The sequence below is a fragment of the Triturus cristatus genome, chromosome 9 (assembly GCF_964204655.1).
Source record: "Triturus cristatus chromosome 9, aTriCri1.1, whole genome shotgun sequence".
Lineage (NCBI taxonomy): Eukaryota > Metazoa > Chordata > Amphibia > Caudata > Salamandridae > Triturus > Triturus cristatus.
Window position 1 is genome coordinate 39,788,609 of NC_140592.1, and position 25,849 is coordinate 39,814,457.

A 25,849-nucleotide genomic window follows, 5' to 3' on the forward strand; every position below is an offset into this window, starting at 1 on the left:
GGCGAGAGTACTAAACCCTAGGATTGACAAAGTATCGTCCAGCTCCTGTGGACCCTACCTACATAAGAGGCCAGTTGCCTTTGGACTCGTTGGTGGTGTCCAATGCTTGGAAGAGAGCCAATTCACAGACAACGGGTGATGCTCCTCCCCCTGACAAGGAGTCTAAGGTCTTGGAAACATCAGGAAAAAGAGTTGCTGCACAGGCAGCTAACATCTGGAGAATTGCCAACACTCGGGCACTTCTGGCTCGATACGACAGGGCGCATTATGATACCCTAGAGACACTGCTACAGCACCTCCCAGATCAGTATAAGGAAGGAGCAGAGTCGCTTATTAGAGAAGGGAAGCTCATAAGCAACGCTTCCATTAAGTGCGCTCTTAACGTAGCGGACACTGCAGCTAGGGCTATCAACACCAGCGTCATGTTAAGAAGGCATGCTTGGTTAAGAATCTCGGGATTCAAACCAGAGATACAGACAACTATACTCAATCAACCTGTCAACCCTGACTCCCTCTTTGGCCCCGAAGTTGACACCACCCTAGAAAAGTTCAAAAAAGATAGACTGCGAAGTCTATGGGGGCTCTGCAATCACAGCAGTTTCGGAGTGGGTCCTTTCGTCAGTCTAGCGCAGAGTTCTTCAAACTGTGGGGCGCGACCCCCAGGGGGGTCGTGGAGTCCTAGGAAGGGGGTCGCAGATTCCCCAGCTTCACTTGTCCCTGCAAACAGACAGCCGTCCTGGGACAGCTAATTGAGATCGTTATCAGCTGCTTGCCGGAATGAAAGGCAAATGTGCCTTATCTGTTAATCTGTGTAAACGATGCTTAGGAGCAGTCCTGGCTTATTGTGAAGACAAAGATGTGTTTTTTTGATTGGAAATGCACAGAGTTAACAACTGGGCTGGGAAGTTCTTGATTTTAATTTTAACTGCATTTAAACAACCCTTAGTGCCCCTAAAGAGGTGTTGATGGGACAGTTATGTAAAACTACGCTCTGGTATTACTAAAACCTACATTTTGAAAGCACCATTTCATTGTAAAACTATTTGCACATTTTGCTGCATTCTATCTTACCCTGTGTGTAATGCAAGTATAAAAAATTGACTTACATAATCACAGTGCATATGTTGATACTAGGGGTGGGCGGAATTTCCGAAAGTGACTTTCGCAAATTATCGCGAAAATGTAAAAAATCTCCGCAAACACGCGGAAATATCGCGAAGATGCAGAAGTTTTTTTCCCGCCCGTTCGCGGTATTTTCTGCGTGGTCGTGGCTTGCCAACTTACCCATGCGGTTGCTCGCGGGCGCGGCCATCTTGTTTTCACTCTTCTCGCGGTGCATGATTGCGAGAAGAAAGACGTGATCGCGCGACCAATGACATTACTGCGGGCGCGAACTGTCGCGAGACAGCGCAAATGGCTACCAACAATCCAACATCTCGTAGAGAACTCGGGGATTCAGGTAAGGCGATCGCGCGCGCGAGAATGTATTATTTTACAGCGCGAGCAAGAAACAAATTATCGCTAAGCTGCGGAATGCGGAAATTTTGACATTTTCGCGCTCTCCGCGGAACGCGAAAATGTCAAATTATCGCAATTTCCGCGAGCGGAACGGAAATTTAGCCCAGGCCTAGTTGATACCTGAAGGTGAAAGACCTAAAAAACGTATAGAATATTTTGGGCTTATTTGTGAGAGGCTTGCATCACCAGAGCATCACTTTTTTTGATGCTACGGTGGCGCAAGCATCTCAACCATACCTATAAGGCAGAGCAAAGTCACCTTGCGTGGCTTTTCATTGGCTCATTGATAAGGAGTAAGACATAGCAGCGCAAGTCACTGGGTTGCCTTACTCTGCCTCAAGGAGGTGTTCCATGAGCATTGCATGGGGTTCCCTCACAAAGCCCATGGATTTTGATGCTGACCCATATTTACAAAATCATGTTAACCTGGGGCAGCTCCATAAACTGACGCCTCTCCAGTGGAGGTGTAACGAGGAGAATTTTTTCATATCTCCTTGTTTACTCCTCTTTCCATGTGTGCTGCTTTACGCAGCTCACATAGAAATAGGAAAACGCCCCTCAGGATTGTTTTGGTGAAGGAAGGTGCCTTTTCCCGTACAAAAACAATCCTGCCTACACTGGTGCTAGGCAGCAATTTGTGAAGGGAAAAGCACTGGAATGCACGTATTTCATAAATACATTGCATTCCTGCCCTTTAACATTGGCATAGGGCAGCGCCGCAAGAAGACTTGGAGCGCTGCCCTATATCAATTCCTCATAAATGAGGCCCTTTGTTGTTAGATAAACCTTTTTGCTACACCCCTACGCTCAATGACCTTTGGTTTGCTAAACACTGTTTAATATCATTTCCCCACCGTAAAAATTATTTGCTGTGGTAATTGTGGGCTGTCAGTGTAGGAGAGTAAGATCTGCTTTTTATGCTTACCAACACTTTTTGCTGATGTTTCACTGTTTTTCGACTTTAGTCTGGCTGGGGCTCTGCTATTCAGGACCCCAGTCTAGCTGCTTCCTCTCTAAAATGGATTCCATGTACATTAGGTACATCACAGATTGGATTCTGGAGTGCCCTTATAAGTCCCTAGTATATGATATGCTGTGTACCGAGGGCATAGGTAACCCAGAGGCCTACCAGAGGCTGAAGCATGCATTATGCCACCCCTGGGAAGCCCTTCAAAATGACACCACAGGTATGCTACTGCAGCCTGAGTAAGGTGGTGCATGCACCCCTTACTGTGATATAGGTTACCTGTATCACTTCATATACACACACATATAGACCTATAAGTCACTCCTATGGCAGGCCTTATCAATTCTGTAGGCAGAGTGCATGTTTTTCATGTGAGAGGGTGCCCCTGCATGAGCAGAGCCCCTCTGCAGCATTCAGAGTCTATCCTCTGATGCTGTCTGTGGTGCAGCCTGTCCATATATTCTTAAGTGCATTATAACCTCACGGTAAATGCTAACTTTGGGTTGGCTGCACGGAAACATGTTGTGTTTGGTGTCAAGCACCTTGGAATTCTACCCCCACACCAGTAACTGGTGTGGGAGTAGGATCCCACCCTTCTAGAGGGAGAGACATGACAGCACTGGTTTACCCGGTACCAGCTTAACTGAGCCCTGGCATCACAAAATGGATGCTGCCGCCACAGACCCAAGTCTGGCCTCCTGCTGCTGACCGAATCTCCGGCAGGGGAGGCCTGGACAATAGGTTTCCTGTCACAGGGAGGTGTAACTACCTCCCACACAGGCTGATGTGTATTGGGGCTGGGTGGGAGCACTCTCAGAGTGCTTTGAAGTCCTGCGCTGGGGGCACATTTGGTGTCCCTGTGCATAGTCCAGCTCAAACCGGTTCAGGGGCTTCCAGCCGCTGCTGTGGCGGAAACTGGACAAAGGAAATGGGTGTAGCCACCCCTCTTTCCAAACCCTCCCATAGGTGGGTCCCTAGAGCTAGTCCAACCCCTTCCTTAGGTATAAGTAAGGAACCCCTGGCAACAGGACTTTGGATATATCCCTGGACGAAGCTCTGCAACTGAATCCTGGACCTTCGACTTTCTACTACAGATTAGAAGGCTGAATAATCTCCCTTGGAGTCAAGGAGGGACTCCCCTGCTTGGCAGGGACCAACAAAGCATCTGTCCAGTTTGCATCTTTGAAGCTCCCGCCGGACACCGACGACTTTGCAACACCAGAGGTGGATTTCCAGACTTCCCCGAGGCTGGCCCGAGTCTCCAGCAAAGCTGAGACCCGTAGTTGTTGTGGGTGACGTGGAACCGGAACCCCTGGACACCGTGCACATTTGCAAGTGCATCACCTTCCTGACAACTCTCAAAGTTGTGCGTAGGGTTACTTGTAGCCCAGACCCCGAGCAGAGAATCCACTGAAGACTGCTGGCCTACCCACTCCGAGTGACCCGTGGGCCGCCATCTTGTGATTCAGCTCGAGATACCTTCGCGATCCCTTGTCTGTCGACTTGTGGGTCCCTGAGAAGGCAACTCTGATTTTCTTTGGGCTTTCCTGGTTGCTCCAGAAGTGCCCTCACTCCTCCTCGCTGGGGGAGTTCCTCGGACCTTGGTGGTCCACACAGAACCCATTGTTCTCTTCCTGCGTGGGGTGCTGTTGCCAAGGCTCGCTGTGTCCAATGGGGGCACCAACGCTGCAGTACTCGACTTCCTTCATGGCACAGCTCGAATCCAGCTCCCTGGTCATCGTCGACGCCTCCTGGTCCTCGTGGCGGAAGAGACAAGCTTCCAGTCAACTCACCTGAAGCACCCGACATCCATGGGCATATTTCTATTGTGCCCCTGGTTACTGGCAAGTGACCCAGACTCTGTCCCCTCTGCTTTCAGGTTCTTCTCATCTTCGATCCAGGCTTGGATCTCTTCGGACACTTCGCATTTTCCCGGCAGCAGCACTTCTTCGCCAGCTCCCACTGAAAACGAAGACGCGACGCGACACCATTTGACACCTATGCACCCGGCTCCCCTGGGTGAGGTAACTCGAGTACTCTGGTGCTCCCGTGGGTGTTGGCCCTACACACCTCTAAGTCCAAAAGGGTTTGTTCCTAGTTGTTCCCTAAGTGTCCTTAAACTTTAAAAATCTAACCGCGACTTTTCCCATAGAAGCTAACGGGAGCTCGCGGTTGTGTTCTCACACTGCACACGGCCCCCGTGGGTCCCCTGTGTCACTACCTTGGGTGGTTCCTTGCTCACTTTGCCACTGGATGCAAGCTAGCCTGGCTGATGACGGCTGATTAGCCAGAAAGAGACTAGGAGGGTGTGTTTAGAAATAAATACATATATTTCATTTATATACCTGGTGTGGTTGTCTTTCATTTAGCCATTCAAGAGATTATAGACTGGTAAAACAAGCTGCTTTACATTCCTTCAAGACTTAGCCTGAAGGCTGCTCTCCATAGCTACCACTAGGATAGCTTTCAATAAAGGTTGTCTTTAACCTATCCACAATAAGGGGTTGTTTGGACTGGTACAGGGTGCCCACTATAACTAGTGGACAGCATATACCAGACCAACTTCTCACAGTCAGAAATGGGGGTCTCTAGTTGGCAATGTTTTGCACCTTTGTCCAAGTAGGGACCCTTCCTTCTAGTCAGGGTAAGAGGGATACACTACTGAAATAACCCCTGCTCATCCCCTCGGTAGCTTGGCACGAGCAGTCAGGCTTATTCCAGAGGCAGTATGGAAAGGATTTGCACATAACCAACAGTAATACAGTGAAAACACTACAGAAGGACACCACACCAGTTTAGAAAAATATCCAACACTTTATATATTCAAAACAAGACCAAAACGATAAAAATCCAACATACAGTACTTAAAAATATGCACTTTGCGGGGAGCTGGCATCGGCCGGTCCGGATTGTGGTGTGGGATGGGGCAGTGTGTCACAAGACTTATGAGCAGTGTCCCCAAGCCATGGTGCAGTCATGGTTGTCGAAGTGAGCAATGGCGTCAGTGAGACCAGGGCGGCGAAGTGAAGCGAGACGGTGCGGAGTGCAGAGGCCACAGGTCACGGTGCAAGCAGCAGCTTGGCGGCCGTTGTTAGTGAGACCAGGCTTGCGGTGCAAGATGCATCATGCCCTCTGCAGTGCTTTCAGGACACGGAGCCAACGGCGGAGTCAGTGACGGAGTTGGTTGCTTTCCCCCCTCTGTGGCAACTGAAACCACGGTTTCAGAGGCGGTACCCAGATGCATGTCCTACCTTAAATATACATAGCACCCTGCCCACAGGGGTATCATGGGCTTACCTGAGGGGGTGACTTGCATGTAAGAAAAGTGAAGATTAGGGCCTAGCAATTGGGTGCACTTGCCAGGTCGACATTGCAGTTACAAACCGCGCAGACACTGCAGTGGCAGGTCTGATAACCTTTTTCAGGGCTGCATGGGTAAGTGGCACAATCAGTACTGCAGGCCCACCATCAGCATTTGATTTACAGGCCCTGGCACCCTCAGTGCACTTTACTAGGGACTTACTAGTAAGTCAAATATGCTAGGCATGGAAACACCAATCCATAATACAATTTACAATAGGAGAACTTGCACTTTAACACTGAACAGCAGTGAGAAGGTGCACATAGACACTGAACCAGCAAAAACAGAGTCAAAACTAGGAGGTCAGAAAGGAAAAAACAGGGGAAACATGCCAAAAGATGTCAGATCTAACAGGGGCATTTATGGTTGTCGATAGATGTTGATGATGAGGAGAAGCAGTTTCTAGAAATTTTTGTCAGAAGGGGTCCTTACGCCTAAAAAGCTTTCACAAGGGGGTCTCGACATCAAAAAGTTTGAAGACCACTGCTCTAGCGACAGAGGACCATCTAAAAACCAAAACTCCCAACAGTCGCAGTACACTAAAGGAGGTTCACAGACCACCTATAATAAGAATAATAGAGGTGGATACCGTGGAAACAACGTCAAAGGCAGAGGCCGAGGGAACAACAGCTCCAGGTCCTCCGCCACCAACAAACAGTGACTCCTTGTCACTGCCCCCCGACCACATAACACCTGTCGGGGGGAGACTCCCAAGAGTTCCTGCCGGTCTGGAAATCCATCACAACAGACAGGTGGGTGAGAGACATTATCCAGTACGGTTATTGTCTGGAGCTTACATCCGCTGCACCAAACATACCACCAAGACACCGTCCTATGTCCGCAGAGCACTTGCACTTATTCCACCAGGAAGTTCTCAGTATGCTCCAAAAAGGAGCCATAGAACTCGTGCCTGCAGAAGAACCGGGATCAGGAGTGTACTCACTGTATTTTCTGATCCCCAAAAAGGACGGGTATCTCAGACCCATACTGGATTTAAGGCCTCTAAACCGTTACATTCTGTCAGAGCATTTTCACATGCTCACCTTGCAACAGGTGCTGCCGTTACTCAGTCAGGGAGACTCTCGCAACACTAGATCTCAAAGATGCGTATTTCCATATACCCATACACCCATCACACAGAAAGTATCTCAGGTTCACTATTCAAGATCAATATTACCAGTTCAAAGTCCTCCCTTTCGGAGTAACAACGGCACCCAGAGTGTTCACCAAGTGCCTGGCAACAGTGGCGGCACACTTAAGGAGACAGCACATACATGTCTATCCTTATCTGGACGACTGGCTTATCCAGGGAAAGTCAGCCCAGCACTGTGCCAACCACATATCCCACACCATTCACCTTCTTCACAGCCTGGGATTCTCACTGAATTATCCAAAGTCCCACCTTCAACCCTCCCACGTACAGCAGTACCTATGCGCGACCATAGACACTCTGGCAGCCAAGGCACAGCCCAATTCAGTGAGGATCAACAGCATGCAGTTGCTCATAAAAAAGTTCAAACCTCAACACTCACTACCGGCACGAGTGTTTATGCAGTTGATAGGCATGATGGCCTCCTGCATCTTCATAGTCCCGCACGCGAGATTACATATGCGCCCGCTTCAGGAGTGCTTGGCACGTCAGTGGAATCAGGCTCAAGGACAGTTGAAAGACCTAGTGTTGGTGAGCGGTCGGGCATACAACTCTCTGCATTGGTGGAATCCACAAAACCTTTGCAAGGGCCGACCGTTCCAAGAGCCTGTCCCACAAATCATACTGACAGCGGACGCCTCTCTCCAGGGATGGGGAGCTCATGTACTCAATTACACAGTGCAGGGACTATGGACGACACAGCAAAGGAGAATGCACATCAACCTTCTGGAACTCATGGCAATCTTCCTTGCAATGAAGGCATTCAAAGTACACTTGTGCAACAAAGTAGTGTTGATCCGGACGGACAACATGACCGCCATGTACTACATACAAAAGCAGGGAGGAACACACTCCCCACAGTTGTCTCATCTGGCTCAGAGCATGTGGAAGTGGGCCATTCAGAGGAACATCTTCCTCATGGCGGAACACCTCCCGGGCAAGGACAACCAGATGGCGGATCTGCTCAGCAGACACAGCCACCAAATACACGAGTGGGAGCTACATCCATCAGTACTCCAACCGTACTTCCAACGGTGGGGTCATCCAGAGATACCTATTCGCCACAAAGGAAAACGCAAAATGCCAAAACTATGCCGCCAGGTTCCCACATCCACAGTCGCAGGGCAATGCGATATGGATGAACTGGTCAGGCAGATTTGCGTACGCTTTTCCCCCAGCACCATTAATACCGCTGGTGGCACGCAAACTGAGGCAACACTCGATGACGCTCATCCTGGTTGCTCCAATGTGGGCACGCCAGCCATGGTACGCCACGTTTCTGGAACTCTCCGTGGTACCGCATCAAAGACTACGGCTAACACCCACGCTTTTAACTCAGAGCCATGGCGAGGTTCAGCACCCAGATCCGCAACAGCTGAACCTGGTGATCTGGCTCCTGAGATCTTAGAATTTGGCTACCTAAACTTGCCTCCAGAATGTATGAATATCATCAAGGAGGCAAGGAAACCCACTACCAGAGCCTGCTATGCGGCTAAGTGGAAAAGATTTGTCATTTATTGTAAAAAATGACATCAATCCGCTGGATGCATCAACTCAAAACATTATCTGTTATCTATTACACTTATACCGATGCAATCTAGCATACAATTCTATCCGTATACATTTAACCGCACTGGCAGCTTACCTTCAGAACAGGCAGCACCTCTCACTGTTCAAAGTGCCTGCCATCAAAGCTTTCTTGGAGGGACTCAAACGTGTGATTCCTCCTACACACCCACCTTCACCAGTCTGGAACCTAAATGTGGTCCTCACCAGACTGATGGGACCACCTTTTGAACCTCTACACTCTTGTGAGATTCAATTTCTAACGTGGAAAGTAGCTTTCCTAGTTGCCATTACTTCACTAAGAAGAGTTAGTGAACTTCAGGCACTAACCATTCAAGAGCCATTTATACAGGTTCATGCCAACAGGGTCGTACTACGCACCAACCCTACTTTCATGCCCAAGGTAATTTCGCAGTTCCATATGAACCAATCCATAGAACTACCAGTGTTTTATCCTAATCCTGAGAATGTAGCAGAGAGAATGCTCCACACACTTGATATCAAAAGAGCTCTCATGTACTATATTGACAGAACACAGAATTTCAGGAAGACAAAACAACTGTTTGTTGCCTTTTCTCCACAGCACAAAGGCAACCCCATTTCCAAAGCTGGAATAGCTAGGCGGATCGTTAAGTGTATACAGATTTGCTATGAAAAAGCTAAGCGCACACTAACAATTCCTCCGAGAGCCCACTCCACACGAAAGTTAGGGGCCTCCATGGCTTTCCTGGGAAATATTCCTCTAGAGGAGATATGTAGAGCAGCCACATGGTCCACTATACATACATTTACCAAGCACTACTGTGTAGATGTACACTCAAGACAGCAGGCAGCTGTAGGACAGGCTGTTCTCAAAACTCTTTTTCAGACTGCTGCAGCTGGCACGGGCAGCTGCTGCTAAAGGGAGGGACTGCTATATAATCTATGCACAGATATGAATTCAGCAGCCCACATGCCTCGAACCGAATATGCTACTTACCAGTATGCATCTGTTCTTGGCATGTAGGGCTGCTGACATTCATATCGCCCACCCTCCTACCCGGCGCCTGTAGCAGCTGTAGCATTCAGTAATTACGAGTTAGCATGGTCATCATTCACTGTATTACACTCCATCTATGCCACAATGGCGAAAAACAATCTAAGGATGGAGGGGATGCCCATGCGCACTGTAGTCCAGGGGAGGAGCCACCTATCTCGTGATACTTCGAAGACTCTTCCAGGACAACAATGTGCAATCATCCGGACCCAACACTAGGCGGCGATCTATGCACAGATATGAATGTCAGCAGCCCTACATGCCAAGAACAGATGCATACTGGTAAGCAGCATATTCGTTTCATTTTCCTGTGGGAAGGAAAGGAAGTCTCGGAAAAACATTTGTTGCCAGTCCCCCGTGTTTAAAAAAAATATATATATATTATATGTGTATGTATGTATATATGTGTATATATATATGTATATATATATATATATTTACGCTCCAAATCCTTTCAAATGTAAAGAATGCAAGCACTCACGGGTGGCGTGGCAACAGGTCTTTATTTCCGGAACAGACGCGTTTCGGCGGTCTGCCTTCCTCGGTGTTAACGGCACATCGAGAAACGCCATATTTTATACATATCCATCTCCACGTGTCACAACATAGTAGACATAGACAGAGGACAGCGTAAAGTGTCAGTGGAATTACTGGCGCCATCTTGTAATGTACCTATGTACATGTATACAGTGCAAATTATGCAATAAATACAATATATACACGTAAATGTGAGGGCGGTCCCAAATTAACAGAGTTAATCCTGTGGCTACAATATTCACTTGGAGTGTATACCGCACCAAATAATATAGATTAAACACACAATTAGTGTGTCACTAAAAGATGGCCGCCTCACCACCTCTGTTCATGATTAAGCCGTGTATCGGCGTTGCACTTGATAATGCCGTGTATCGGCTTGCACTGGCTGTCAAAACTCATTAATTTTATATACAATACAATGAATCTCGTCTCAACACAAACAGCAAAGGGGTAATCGAAGAAGCTCACAACAGCAGGTTGCTACAATCAGAAGACAAAGTTCATAGAGCCTCCATTAAATATCCAGACAAGCATATTAATTTCCCAAATGCACTGACAACTCTTCATTACTGTTAAGACCTGACGGAAACTTAGACTGAAGGTCAATAATGTAACGTGATTCTAACCTCCGCAGTTTCTTCAGGCGGTCGCCACCTCTAATATTTTCTGGGACAAAGTCTAGACCAAAAAACTGTAAAACATTCTTACAATTTGGATGTTTTTCTTCATAATGTCTCGCTACAGGGTATGAGGCATCTCCTTTCAATATCGCCCTCCTGTGTTCTAATATTCTGATTTTCAAGGAGTGAATGGTGCTGCCTATGTACAGTAGGCCACACGGGCAGACGAGACAGTAGACTGCATAGGGGGTACTGCAGGTTAAGAACTTTTTAATGGGCCTTTTCAGATTCACATTAGGTATAGTGTAATTGAGAACTCTATGGCTGTTAGAACAAGCCTTACACTTACCGCACGGAAAGAAACCTTGCATGTGTTTCAAAGTGCCCTGCTGTGATGATTGTTTAGTTAAATGACTGTTAACCAATCTATCCTTTAATGACCTCGCCTTTTTAAAGGTTATCATTGGATAATCAGGAATGTCCTCCCCTATAATAGCATCACTTTTCAAAATGTGCCAATTTTCATTTAGCATCTTTTTCAAGAAATTGGACTCTGCAGAGTATGTCGTGATCATTCTAAATTTACCTTCATGTGAATCGACGGAGTCTTTCCTTATAACCGTCTTCTCTTCTAGCAAGTGTTGTCTAGGGATTCCCCTAACTTTATTGAGTGTTTTCTCCAGTAATGCCTGTCCATATCCTCGGATACGAAATCTGTTTACACATTCCCTAGATGCCAATTCAAAATCACAGGTTCTGGAGCTATTCCGTTTTAATCCGAGATGAGACCCGGATGGGATCGAACGGTTTCCTCCCAGCTCCCCATGAAAAGATTGGCGAAGCTGGGAGCAAAGCACGAACCCATCGCGGTACCTGTGGTTTGGCGAAACCGAGAACCGTCAAACATGAATATATTATTCAACAGACAGAATTCTGTCATGTCTATGATCATTGAGGTATGATCACGGAACCTGATGGGCCTATCCTTCAAATAATGCTTACACGCCTCCCAACCTTGCTGGTGATTGATAATGGTATAGAGGCTGTGTACATCGAGTGTGATCATGAGGAGCTCACTGTTCCATGTGAAGTTGTCGATTTTTTTGAGGAAGTCCTTGGTGTCACGGATGTAGCTCGGGAGAGTCACCACATACTCCCTCAAAAAATGATCTATGTACTTGGAGATACATTCTGTCACGCTGCCTCTGGAAGAGACAATGGGTCTCCCTGGGGGCATTTTGAGGTCCTTATGTATCTTCGGAAGAAGATACAGGACAGGGAGGGTGGGGAAATCCCTTTTCAGATATCCATATTCTTCCCAGGTCAAAATGCCCTTGTTTTTCCAGCTTTCCAAAAGATCCCAGATGGCCAGAATGCTGTTATTGTACCTGTCTGTACTGACTTTTTCGTAAAACTTGTCATCGCTCAGCTGTCTACAAGCTTCGTTGATGTATTGTTCGCGATCTAAAATGACAATATTGCCCCCTTTGTCCGCTGGGCGGATAATGATGTTTTTGTCTTCCATCAACGATTTAAGGGCCTGTCTCTGCTTGAAAGAAAGGTTAGAGTCCCTTTTGAATTGGTTACTGTGACTCTTGAATCTGAATTCGTTAAGTGCTTTACTTACACATTCATGGAATGTGTCAATGTTGTCGTGTGCTGTCATGGGCAAAAAGTTGGACTTGGGTTTAAAGTGAGTAACTGTAGATGCATCAGTGGTAATGTCAAGTTCGACCAACATTTGGGTGGGAGTAAGATCTTGCTCGTTGTTATCATTCCCTTGTTCTAAGGCGATCATGGTGTTGAGTGTGTCGATGTCATCAATGTTGAGATCTTTGTTACTATCAACTGGGGTCACCTGTGCTGTACTCATGTTGGTGTTCCCTTTAAGTTTGTGCCATTTGTTAAGTTTGAGTTTACAGGAATTGTGGTTCCATTGTTCAATTTAGTCAGTCTTTGTGACAACTTGCAGCGCCAAATGCTAAGATATTTTGTTTTATGAGACGATGTTGGGGACAGTTCTTTAAAGTGAATTTACACCGTTACAAGATGTCCGCTGCACCCAGCACACTAGTCCATCTTTCTATGACTGTTTTCTATTTAACTGCATTGCCATTCGGTAGCCTACATTCACGTGATCAAGCTCGAGGGCGAGCGAAACGCGTTGTGAATAAACGGCGATTTCACCTTGGTACGGAGTTTTTGTGTTTCTGAGAGTGCACTTATTTGGAACGTTGGTTTTGATGATATATATATATATATATATATATATATATATATATATATATATATATATATATATTTTTTTATTAATTTTTTTTAGAGTCTAGCTCTTTGCTTCCAATGCTCATTATTCAAGGGATTGATTTAGCATGATTTAACATCTAGCATACTTCCGAGGATAAAACTCTCTCGCTCGAAAGTGAGTGGCGTCTTCAGCTGGCACTAAGACAAAGAGCAAGACCTTTTAAAACCTTATTGAATTAATTAACTTTTTGCATTTTTGCTTCATCCACTGCTGCCCATTCTTCAGAATTTCAGAACGTTGGTATGTTTGCATAGTTTTAACTTGGAAGTCACCCATAAATTCAAGCAAAAGTAGTTAAAGGATGCCTCTGTTCTGCACAGGACTGCTTAAACTGCACTTTTCCAGTCCAGGGCCTTGGTCCTACGCTGAGACGCCTGTCCGACTCTTTGAAAGAGGTGGTGATGGGTGCCATCCATCTGTGCTGCTGCGTACTCTGAAGATCTTCGTATCCAAGATTGTTGTTTTCTATTGAACAGTGGGATTTAATTGGAACAATATCACTTCCTCTGGAATATTTTATACTTGTTCTTTAGGAAATCTATATTTTGATGAAGATTAACATGACTCTCTGCTTCCTTTCTTAGTCCAACCACTCAGAGTGCCTTTTCTAAGAGGTGTGGCAATTGGTTAATGCTGCCTGTAGAGCATGTCCCAGGCAAGTGCACATTGGGCTATGGCAGAGAATTTGATTTGCACATTAATGAGAATTGATTCAGTTGTGACATTGTCGAGCCTTAAAGGTTTCTCGTCAATGACCTTTTTACAGCTGCCGAAAACTTGAATTGGTAGTATTTCACATCTAGACCTAGCAGAGCTACGCTTCGACATGCTGTCCAGGTGATCGCTGTGAGTGGGTTTTTAAGCAGATCAACTTCTCACAGCTACACACACAAGGCAAGGTCTGTAGCTCTGTATGTAGACTTGGGTTACTCCTGGCAGGTTTTATTTTTTACATCTGACTGCCCAACAGTTCGCCATAAAGGGAGGCGTCTGTATCGCATTCCATCATTAATCAATCGGCAACCTTGTTCTTGACACAGAATAAAATCTTTAAACAAAGCCAGATGACTTAGTTTGTTACTATTGTTGATCCCTGCAACTCTCATGGTCAGTGCAACGGTTATTGATGGTTGAGGGAAGACATGCCAGAGGTCTGGTAATTATTCAGTATTTGGTGCCCAGGCATGTAACGGCGCACTTTACATAAGAACAGTTTAACACTTACACACTTTCAGTTCAATATACTACATTTTGCATCAGATAAGGCTGAAGCTTCCGGTACAAGTTACCATCAAGGGAGAATAATTTGTATGATGCTGTTCATGTATTAGTGGCAGATGAGGTCATGCCTAGCTAGGCTTCTCCACCTAGCTTCCTATCGCCATTGGTAGCAGCCAGCCCTGCCTAGACTTCTATTGCCCATGGGCACATGATGATCCAGGCAGCGGGGTCAGCAGCCTCACGTCTCGCACCCCGTGGGCTCCATGCTTTAGGATGCATTGTAAAAAGTTAAATTAAAATATCCATGTATAGAATAATCTTAAGACTGAGCACCCACGTGGATTGCATGCTTTGCAGGACGCAGTGTAAAAAGTTAAACTAAAATATACAATCTAGGAATGATCTTCAGACTTGAGCACCTTGGTCCAGCTTTCAGTCTTTTTTGATTATTTGAACTTTGAAAGGCCCTCCTTTTGAATCTAGGCAGTGCTTCCCAAACGTTTTGGACCCACAACCCCCTTTTTAGAACTACAAACGTTAGCTAGCTTTAATGGACAACAGGTGGGTGATTTTTGTTGAAGTAACTAAGGCATCGTGTGGTAGCGCACCATCATTTACAGATACCACATTTTCCATTGAAGTGGCAGTTAATTTGCACAGACCTAGTTTTACTACTAGAACTATACTGCACACATGTGAAAATCTGGGTACAGTGAATATTTGTTGTTTGTGCATCAACAAGTACAGTCTTCATTTCTTGTGATTCTGTTAAAATCTTTGCTTCCATCACACTTCAGAGTTACAAAACAATATGCTTCTGTTCGAGGCATATTAGCTGCAGATTACACACTTGTGCATAGATCGCCATCTGGTGTTGGGCCCGGATGTTTGCAGTTTGTTTTTCCTCTTGGAAAGTCTTTGGAAGTCACGAGGTCGGTGACTCCTCCTTTGGATCGTATTGCACATGGGCTTCGGCTCCATCCTCAGATTGTTTTTTTCTGCCATCGGGCTCTGATGTGATCTTCGCGCTCTGGTTCCAAATAGCTTCCAGTTCGACGGTCGACGCGCAATCCTCACCTTAAACCGCGGTATTGTTTCGATCGCGATCTCCCCCACTCAACGCGCCTTCTCATCGGCACATACCTTCAGTTCCAGTCGTCGACGGCGGCCTTCGGGCTTCTCCAAGCTTCGGTCCTGGCTAATGGAAAGGACTCCATTTAAAAAGTGCCCTCGATGTGGGTCCAAATTCCCCCACACCGATCTCCACGAGGTATGCAATCTCTGCCTCTCGCCTGAACACGAGGCTCGAGACTGTCCGGCGTGCAAGTCCTTCCGGTCCAAAAAGACTATTCGGGACCGAAGAGCCAGAAGAACTATGGCGCACTCCTCGACGACTATTCCGGGCGACCTCTTCGGAGAAGGCATCGATGCTCCAGAGCAGTACACCGAAGAGGGCCTCGACACCTTCGGGCCCGGTGAAGAAGCCAAGCAAGCCTTCCGGCGGCTCGGGCTCAAGCCAGCCTACTCCCGGCACCGATAAACACGCTTCGGTGCTGAAAAAGAAGCCGATCCCCATATCGACACCGAGCTCCGCACCGAAGCATTCGGGGTCGAAACCCAGCTCTTCGGCACCGACAACACCTTCGGTGCCGACCAAAGCACACAAGGCCACCGACACTTCGAGGCCGAAATCCATCTCGGTGCCGACCAAGCGTCCGGAGGTTCCCAAACCAGGTTCCAAACTAAAAAGCCAACGGCCCCGATTCCTTCGGCGCCGACTGACAGACCAGCCTCACCGGACTTATTTACACCGGATCAGGATCCAAAAACTGGACATTTGACACTTTCTTCCAAAAAGAGACATTTGGAGAAGCCTGCTCCGCCTCCAAAAAGGAAGGACTCTGCTACCTCCCCGTTCAGAATACCTCCTCCACCTTCTCCACCTCCACCCCCCTGCCTTCTCCACCCCAACCTCATCGTTCTCCCACCCCTTCTCCACAAGATGATGATCACGGGGACCCATATGATGACATAGGGGATGACCCCCAGGACCTACCCGCAGGGGACCCCACTCCTACAGGATCCCCAGACCCATGGGACGACTACAATATACCTGATATCCCCAACGTCCCACAAGATGACCTTTACCCCTCCAGGCCATCTTCACCAGAGGACTCATTGGGGTTCCACCACCTACTACAAAGGGCAGCACACTATCACGGCGTAGACTTGCATACCGACCCCGTGGTGGAAGATTTCCTCTTCGACACCACACATAGGTCTACCTCCATATTACCTATGCTTAAAGGAGTGGTAAAGCATGCGCCAGAGGTTTTTAAGGACCCAGTTGGAGCCAGGGTCATTAACCCGCGCATCGAGGAAAAAATACAAAGCTGCCCCTACAGATCCCTCCTACATCAGAGGGCCAGCGCCACTAGACTCGTTGTATCCACTGCACGTAAAAGGGCAAATTCCCAGGCGTCGGGCGCAGCACCACCACCTGACAAAGAGTCAAAGCTACTGGACGCATCAGGGAAAAGCACTGCGTCACAAGCAGCCAATATGTGGCGTATCGCCAATACTCAAGCCCTATTGGCCAGATATGACAGGGCACATTATGACGAGTTAGAGAGCATAATGCACCACCTCCCTGAGAAATATAACGCTAGGGCCAACAAACTAATTCAAGAGGGTAAGACTATCACAAACACCTCTATACGCTGTGCCTTAGATGCAGCAGACACAGCTTTCAGGGCCATCAATACAAGCGTCCTCCTCAGTCGCCATGCTTGGCTGAGAATATCAGGTTTTAAACCGGAGGTACAAGCCTCCGTCCTTAACCATCCCTTTGACCAGGAACATCTATTTGGCCCAAAGGTAGATGAGGCCCTAGAAAAAATGAAGAAAGATACAGATACAGCGAGGTCCATAGGAGCCTTACAGTCACACCCTCCCAGACGCTCCTTTCGCCGCTCTTCCTTTCGCAGTACATCCAGAGGCTACTCTTCAGATACCGCGTCCACCTCGTACAAATCCCCCACTCAGTCCACCTTCACGAGGGGTTATCAAAGAGGCGGCTATATGGGTAACAATAATAAAGGCAGAGGCAAAACAAACCACGCCCGCTCTGCCACAACGCCTACCCAATGACTTCTCCCCCTAGACCATTCCACTCCGGTCGGGGCAGACTCCAACATTTCCTTCCTGTCTGGGCTACCATCACCTCAGACAAATGGGTGTCACAAATAATTCAATCAGGCTACTGCCTAGAACTAATTTCTACCCCCCCCCCCCCCACCAAACATTCCAGGCAGCGCCCAATGTCACAAGAACATTTAATACTCCTAAAGCAGGAGGTAGTCTCCCTCCTACAAATACAGGCAATAGAACCCGTTCCTACCAACAAAAGATGGGAGTCTACTCCCTATATTTTCTCATACCAAAAAGGGACGAGACTCTGCGGCCCATCCTAGATCTCCGGCCCCTAAACACATACATACACTCCGACCATTTTCATATGGTAACGCTTCAGCAGGTACTTCCGCTCCTCTCCGAAAACGACTTTTTGACCACCCTAGATCTAAAAGACGCGTATGTTCACATTCCGGTGCACAAAGGTCACCGCAAGTACCTCAGATTTGTAGTGGACGGACAACACTTCCAATTCAAGGTGCTCCCGTTCGGAGTCACAACAGCGCCAAGGGTATTCACCAAGTGCCTAGCAGTGGTAGCAGCACATTTACGAAGACAACACATCCACGTCTTCCCATACTTAGACGACTGGCTAATAAAAGCCGGGTCGTACAATCAGTGTGTTCAGCACACATCTACCACCATTCAATTACTCCACCAGCTGGGCTTCACAGTAAACCACCAGAAGTCCCATCTCCAACCATCCCACATAAAACAATACCTCGGTGCCACCATAGACACCTCAAGAGCACTAGCCTACCCCAATCCGGCCAGGATTGCAAGTATTCAAGCTCTACGCGCAAAGTTCGCACTACAACACTCCCTTCCAGCTCGAGTGTTTATGCAACTAATAGGGATGATGGCCTCTTGCATTTTCATAGTCCCTCACGCAAGACTCCAGATGGGTCCTCTCCAAGAGTGCTTAGCGCAACAATGGAACCAGGCCCAGGGTCAATTAACAGATCTGGTGTTGGTAGACGGTCGCACCCATCGCTCTCTGCAGTGGTGGAACACCACAAACCTTTCCAAAGGTCGACCGTTCCTGGACCCGGTTCCTCAAATAGTACTGACAACGGACGCATCGCTCTCCGGCTGGGGAGCTCATCTATTACATCTCACCACACAGGGCAAGTGGACACCTCAACAAAAGTTACTCCATATCAACCATCTGGAGTTACTAGCAATCTTCTTAGCCCTAAAATCTTTCCAAACTCAAATTTCAGGCAAGGCAGTCCTGATCCGAACAGACAACATGACAGCCATGTATTATATCCAAAAACAAGGCGGCACACACTCTCCACAGCTCTCTCACCTAGCACAGAGCATATGGAGATAGGCGATATCCCAGAAAATCTTTCTCCTAGCTCAGCATGTCCCAGGAGTCTAAAACACAGTGGCAGATCTGCTCAGCAGGCAGACACCAAAGATCCACGAATGGGAGCTTCACCCGCAAGTTCTTCACCCATACTTTCAAATGTGGGGGCATCCACAGATAGGCCTCTTCGCCACCCACAAACGCCAAATGCCCAAGCGTCGCCGCCAGATACCCACACCCATTGTTCAAAGGAAATGCGATATGGATAAACTGGTCAGGCAAATTTGCGTACGCTTTTCCGCCTCTCCCACTCATTCCTTTAGTGGTGCGCAAACTACAACAACACTCCCTCACACTAATCCTAGTAGCTCCAACGTGGGCCAGACAACCGTGGTATACCACACTGCTGGAACTATCTGTAGTACCGCACCAAAAACTACACCTCTCTCCACACCTCTTAACCCAGAACCATGGAGAGATCAGACACCTGGACCCAGCGCAGCTCAACCTTTCCATCTGGCTCCTGAAATCTTAGAACTCGGGTACCTAAATCTTCCCCCTGACTGTATGAACGTCATCAGAGAAGCTAGAAGACATACCACTAGAGCGTGCTACGCCGCCAAGTGGAAACGTTTTGTTGTTTATTGCCATAACACCATCAATCCACTGGACGTGTCCATTCAACACATAATAGGCTACTTACTCCACCTACAAAGGTGCAATCTAGCCTATACGTCCATTAGGCTACACCTCGCAGCAATTGCAGCTTACCTACAAAACAGGCAACATCTCTCACTCTTCAGAGTACCTGCCATTAAAGCCTTCATGGAAGGCCTTAAAAGAATAATTCCCCCCAGAGTGCCACCCTCACCTGTGTGGAACTTAAATATCGTTCTCACAAGGCTAATGGGGCCTCCCTTCGAACCTCTCCATAAATGCGAACTACAGTTCCTAACTTGGAAAACCGCTTTTCTTGTAGCCATCACTTCCCTTAGAAGGGTCAGTGAGATACAAGCACTTACCATCCAAGAACCCTTTCTCCAAATGCACCGTAACAAAGTTGTTCTCCGTACCAACCCAAAATTCCTCCCTAAAGTCATTTCTCTTTTTCACCTAAACCAAACAGTAGAACTACAATTTTTTTTCTCGCAACCACAGACCATTGCAGAAAGGGCTCTTCACACACTGGATGTGAAACGAGCCTTACTCTACTACATTCAGAGAACACAATCTTTCGTAACCCCATCTCAAAATCAGGGATAGCTAGGTGGATTGTAAAATGCATTCAAATCTGCTACCATAAAGCAAAGCGAACGCTATCCATTCCCCCGAAAGCCCATTCTACACGAAAAATAGGGGCTTCCATGGCATTCTTAGGGAACATCCCATTAGATGATATCTGCAAAGCAGCTACATGGTCAACACCGCACACTTTCACCAAACACTATTGTGTAGATGTGCAAACTAAGCCTGAAGCTAGTGTGGGCCAGCCTGTACTCAAAACATTATTTCAAACCACTGCTACAGATACGGGTGGTCGCCGCTAACGGTGGGTACTGCTATATAATCTATGCACAAGTGTGTAATCTGCAGCTCATATGCCTCGAACGGAATATGCTACTTACCAGTATGCATCTGTTCTTGGCATGTAGAGCTGCAGATCTACACATGCCCACCCGGCTACCTTCATCTGTTCCAGTTTATCTTATTTAGATAGCACACACATGGGCATCTTCACTGTTACTACTACGCTCCATCTTTCCCTGCTGGCGAAAAACAATCTGAGGATGGAGCCGAAGCCCATGCGCAATACGATCCAAAGGAGGAGTCACCGACCTCGTGAGTTCCAAAGACTTTCCAAGAGAAAAAACAAACTGCAAACATCCGGGCCCAACACTAGATGGCGATCTATGCACAAGTGTGTAGATCTGCAGCTCTACATGCCAAGAACAGATGCATACTGGTAAGTAGCATATTCCTTTTTGCTAGCCTAACTGTTGAATGTGTAAAATTCATTTAGAGGCATGTACATTTTGTTTTGTGCTACAAAACATGACATCCTACTGTCTTTCCTTTCACACACACACTGCACCCCAGCAGGATTGTCACATGATTCCCTTTACCTTTCTTTCTCCGACAAAGTGAGAGGAGTTTGTAGACACTAATCCCCATGTTTGAAAAAATAAGCCGCAACTTGTAAGCAGATCTAGCCCAACATCTGACCTCTGTCTTGGAAGCACAGTAAATGTAACATGACGAATACAGAATTTAAAGGCATCTTTATTTAGTGCTTGGACTTTTGTGATCCATCGAAAATCGGGTAGGTTGCCACCCACAGTTTGGGAATCTCTGATCCAGGGATTCAGATGAGTGGTCTATAGTTCCACAGTGAAATGCTCAAAGAAGCGTATCTGCCTCTCTTAGAAAACTAACTGCTCTCCTCCTGCCCTCTTTGGCACTGAAGCTATTCCTTTTTCCCTCAACAGAGATTGGGGGGAGGGGGTGGGAGATCACTAGCAAAGCTCAGATGCAACAACTGGTGATAGACGGGGGGGAGGGGGTTCAGAGTGGGTCAACCCGACAGTTCCGTGCTTGTGGCATCCGTATGGTGTGGCGGATCTGGAGGCGTCATTGAACTCTTCTCCTCTGCAGCTCCATAACCGCCCTCCAGCTTGGGGTGTATCACATAGATGACAGTGGGTTAGATGTTGTTGATTTAGCATCATCTGAGCACGAGAGCTCATGGTTGGCCCAAAGAAAAGAGAAGGTCTGCAAAGTTTTTGAGCATGAGCACTGCCTAGGTCCCAGCACTGCAGGATAAAGCAGCACTCTGCTACCTCCCTGCTTCCTGAAAATCGTGGGTCAGCATCTTGATGGGACCCAGAGCTGGCAAGTCGTGTACAATGATAGTAATTCGCAAAAAATCCTCCGGCTACTGCGGAAGCTTTACCCCAGCAGTGAGTGGGAAGAAGCACTCACATGTTGTGCACTACACAAGTATTGAGGTAGATCTGAACGTCCCCGTCCCCTTCGTTTGAGGAGTAAATAGCGTAAAATATTAGTATTTGTGCATGTTCCAGGTTCAGATGACTTACGAAAGGATCATTGAAATGACTGTGTGCGTTGTGTGCTCATTTCTGGAGGATTGTGGCCAGTTACTAATGTATTGTAATTGCATTTATATAACGCTTACTATCCCTGACGAGGTGTCGAAGCACTTTTTTGGCAAGGAGCCCGCTACTCCTGAACCCATAAAGGTTTAATGGTGAATTAGTATAGTGAAATTTGAGTAGTGGACATGTTAGTCAGTGTTTTGATTGATAAGGAAAGTGGAGGGATAAAAGCCGTAAGGATAACAATTTTGGGATGTAGAGGATATTTTGATAGAGGTACAGAGTGAGAAATGGGGTAGTGCATTGGAAAGAGTTGTAGAAAGAAGTTTGTGATGAGTCAAAGTTTGGGTAGAAGATAAATTGAGAGAGGTATAGGGTGTAGATAGGGCAGTGCATTGGATATGCTGAATTAGAAAAAAGTATTAAATATATAGATCCAGAAGTACATGGAAAGTGTAGAGATGCATAAAAGAGGTAAGTATGTGTAGATTAAAGATATTGATAGAGGTATAGGATGAGAAATTGGGTAGTGCATTGAATGTGCCTTTTTAGGAGAAAAGTAATAAGTATATAGATCAAAGTACATGTAAGGTACATAGAGGCATAAAGGAAGTAAGTATATGTAGATTATAGATGCATTAGATAAACTCTGGTTTTCAAGTGTTGTACTTAAAAATGTATTTTATTTTTTAACATAATTAGTCTACAGGTTTATACAAAGCAATAGACAAAGATAGGTACATATCTATAGTACAAATAAATGCTTATATATATATATAGAGATATGCTGTATATTTCTGTTTGCGTATGGTGCTTGTGTGGGGAAAAGCCAATTCTTGAGTAGTTTTTTTGAAGAGAAGGTGGTTGTCCGTGGATCTTATGTTGGGGGTAAAGAGTTCTACAGTTTGGCTGCTTCAACAGAGAAAGATATGCCACCCATGGTTTTTTTCTCGTATCTTGGGATTTTGAGGCCAGGTGCCACACTAGAGTGGAGGTTCCACTGTTGAATGTGTTTGGTGATTTCATTCCTGATTAAGAGCGGTCCCATTCCATGTATCCCTTTGTGGGTGATACAAAGCGGCTTTAACGTGGATCTTCTGGCAACCGGTAACTAATGCAGGGCTTTCAAGGCAGGTGAGATGTGGTCTCACGGTTTGATATGCAAGAGTAGTCTGTCAGCCGAGTTCTGAATCTGTTGTAATCTTTTCAAGGTCGTTAAAGGTGATCCGCGGTAGAGGCTATTGGCTTAATCTTGTTTGGGCAGAACAAGGGAGATGGTAGCTTGGACCTTGTGTAGAAATCCCAAATGGGGGAAAATTTGTCGCAGAGTTTTTATAGTGACAAATCTTGATCTTGCTAGTTTGCCCACTTGGGCATTCATTGATAGCTTGGAGTCCATGGTCATTCCGAGATTTCTTACTTCCTTCGATACTTTAGGTGGTGATCCCAGTTCATCAGGCCATGATGGCTCCAAGTCATCCATTAATCCACGGCTCTGAGACCACTGAAAATTGGCGAGTTTCCAATGTCTTTGGATATTCCAGTTGGAGTATATGTGTCATGTGCATAGTTATAGCACATGAGGTGAAAGTGATTGATCTGTACTGGTAATGACTTCATGTAGATGTTGTAAAGCATGGGTGAGATGATTGAGCCTTGAGGGACCCCTGCTTTTGTGGAGTACGGTTTGGACGAGAAAGGTGGGGTATGGATGACATTAGTTCTGTTTCAAAGGTAGGACACGATCGAGTCTAGAGCAGTTCCCTCTATGCCGGCTTCGTAGAGTCTGTTTCAGAGTGTCATGGTCAACCGTGTCAAAGGCAGCCGAGAGGTCCAAGAGGAGTAGCGCAGCAACCCCGTTGCGGTCAACTGTGTTCAGGTCGTCTAACATGGCAAGGAGGCCAGATTCTGTGCCTCTCCCTGGACGGAATCCTGCTTGGAAGTCTGAAAGTATGGCATTATCTTCAATGAATTGTGACATCTGGGCGAACGCTGCTCTTTCTATCAGTTTGCCCAGGAAAGGTTCATTTGTGAGGGGTCTGTAGTTGTCAGGGTTCAGCGGTCTAAGTTTGTTTTCTTCAGTAACGGGCATATGTATGACTTTTTGAGTTCTTCTGGAAATATTCCGGTAGTTAAGGAATCGTTGATGATTCTTTTTACTGGAGTGGCAGCAGAAGTTGTTAAAAGAATTGTCCTGAAAGTTTGCGGTGGACACGGGTCAGAAGGACTGCCAACCGGCCTGATTGCTTTGACCAAGTCCATAAATTAATCGTGTGAGATGTGTTGGAAGGAACAGAGAGGCTGGGTTAGAGTATTTGTGGATTGTTTTGGAAAAGCGTCAGTGCTGGTGCTTTGTCTCCGGTTTAGGAATGAGTCCAACGTGTCTGCTTTGTCCGTGTAATGATTTGCCAGTTTGTCTGTAAAATCTTGAGTAATGGGATGAGTTCCTTCTAGGCAATTTGGTTTACGAAATTCATTGAGTATTTTACAGAATTCTTTATTTGCACATTATACATTTTGAATTCTGTCTGAATAGTACCTTTTCTTTGCTTTTTTGATAGCTGACTTGTATAATCTGTTAATTTTCTTTAGGTGCAGTTTGTCTTGTTTAACTCTTGTTTTGAGCCAAGCACGTTTCAGCTTTCTAATTTTTTGTTTAAGGTCTTTAATCTCTATATTTCTCCAAGGTGCCTTTTTTCTTTTCTTCTGTTGTGTGGCTTTGAGTGGTATCAGGATGTCAAAAGCTTCCTGTAGCCACTCGGGTCGTTTTTTAACAATTTGTTTCCAGATCTGTACTGGATGTTAGTTGTGTTTCTAAGTGTTCCAAATTGAGTTTGTTAGGCTTGCTTGTGTATAATAGTGAACTGGCAATCAACACTGTTCAAGAATGAATCCCCGCGAAACAATAAATTACCAGATATGTGCGTTGCTGCTTCACAGTCGCAAGTTTCCAGTAACAAACAACTGTTTCTCTTTCCAAACACAGGTGCTGGAGGTGTCGGTGCCAAACTTCCCTGCAGATGAGTCCAAAGGCTTCCACAAAGTCCCGTTTTCTTCCTCGATCTTCATTGAGCAGTCGGACTTCAGAGAGGTAAACTGAACTTGTCCTTTTTTAGTTCACCTCCATTAACCTTCTAATCACTGGTCTGTAGCACCTTTACCATAGAATCCCTCCGGTGTAAAACCTCACTGCAAATCAGTGAGGTGAAGTTAGAGAACATCTCCACTCCGTGGTTCCAAATGTTGCGATGTTTGTAATGGTGTAAATTAATGGCATTAGGAAGGCAGTAGATAAATAGCATCATTAAAGGGCACAGACTATTACATTTGCAGTGTTTCAAATGCTCTGATGTGCATCTTTTGGTGTTGGTTGCCTTAATACATTGATATTTCTAGACGCCTCAGCTACTTTAAACCACATTGGCCCCGACGCTCCTTCCCCTAAGCATGGTTTGCGGCTGGCATCGAAAGCATCAAACTAAGGGAGCCCGTTCATCACAGCTTAAAGAAAAGAATCTGGGCTGGCTCCCTAACCAAGCCCCAAATATAAATTCTCACATTGCAGCCATCTTTATTTCCTCGCCATACTCTTTCTGTTGGACCAATAGCAGGGGCTCTAGCTTAAGAATCTTGGCTACGTGGCACCATTAATCACTGTTTGTTCTCTGCACCGGTTGGGAATTGCCAGTATTCTTCTTGTGAGGATTACTATTTTCCCACTTGTTCCGAGTTGAGCACTCTTTTCTCCTTCAGAGGGTCTCTATTGGTAATCCTACGCACCGACTCCCCTTGCCTAAGCAAGAGCTTATTTTTATATAAGGTAGGTTTCATTAAAAAAAAAAGTATCTAGATGCTATATTGGCCAAATGTTGCATAAAAAATCCAATTAGAATTTTAAAATATCACTAGATTAATAAAAGCAACAAGAAAAACTTTCACAAACAT

At 46.2% G+C, this 25,849-nt stretch overlaps 1 protein-coding gene across 1 annotated transcript in view; it reads left to right on the forward strand.

The window, feature by feature from the left end:
* Positions 1–25,849, forward strand: part of QARS1 (glutaminyl-tRNA synthetase 1) — a 296,102-nt gene that overhangs the window by 231,891 nt on the left and 38,362 nt on the right. Inside the window, exon 19 of the mRNA XM_085624343.1 lies at positions 24,891–24,995. Within this exon, the coding sequence (XP_085480469.1) occupies positions 24,891–24,995 (105 nt within the window). The remainder of the gene's footprint in view (positions 1–24,890; positions 24,996–25,849) is intronic.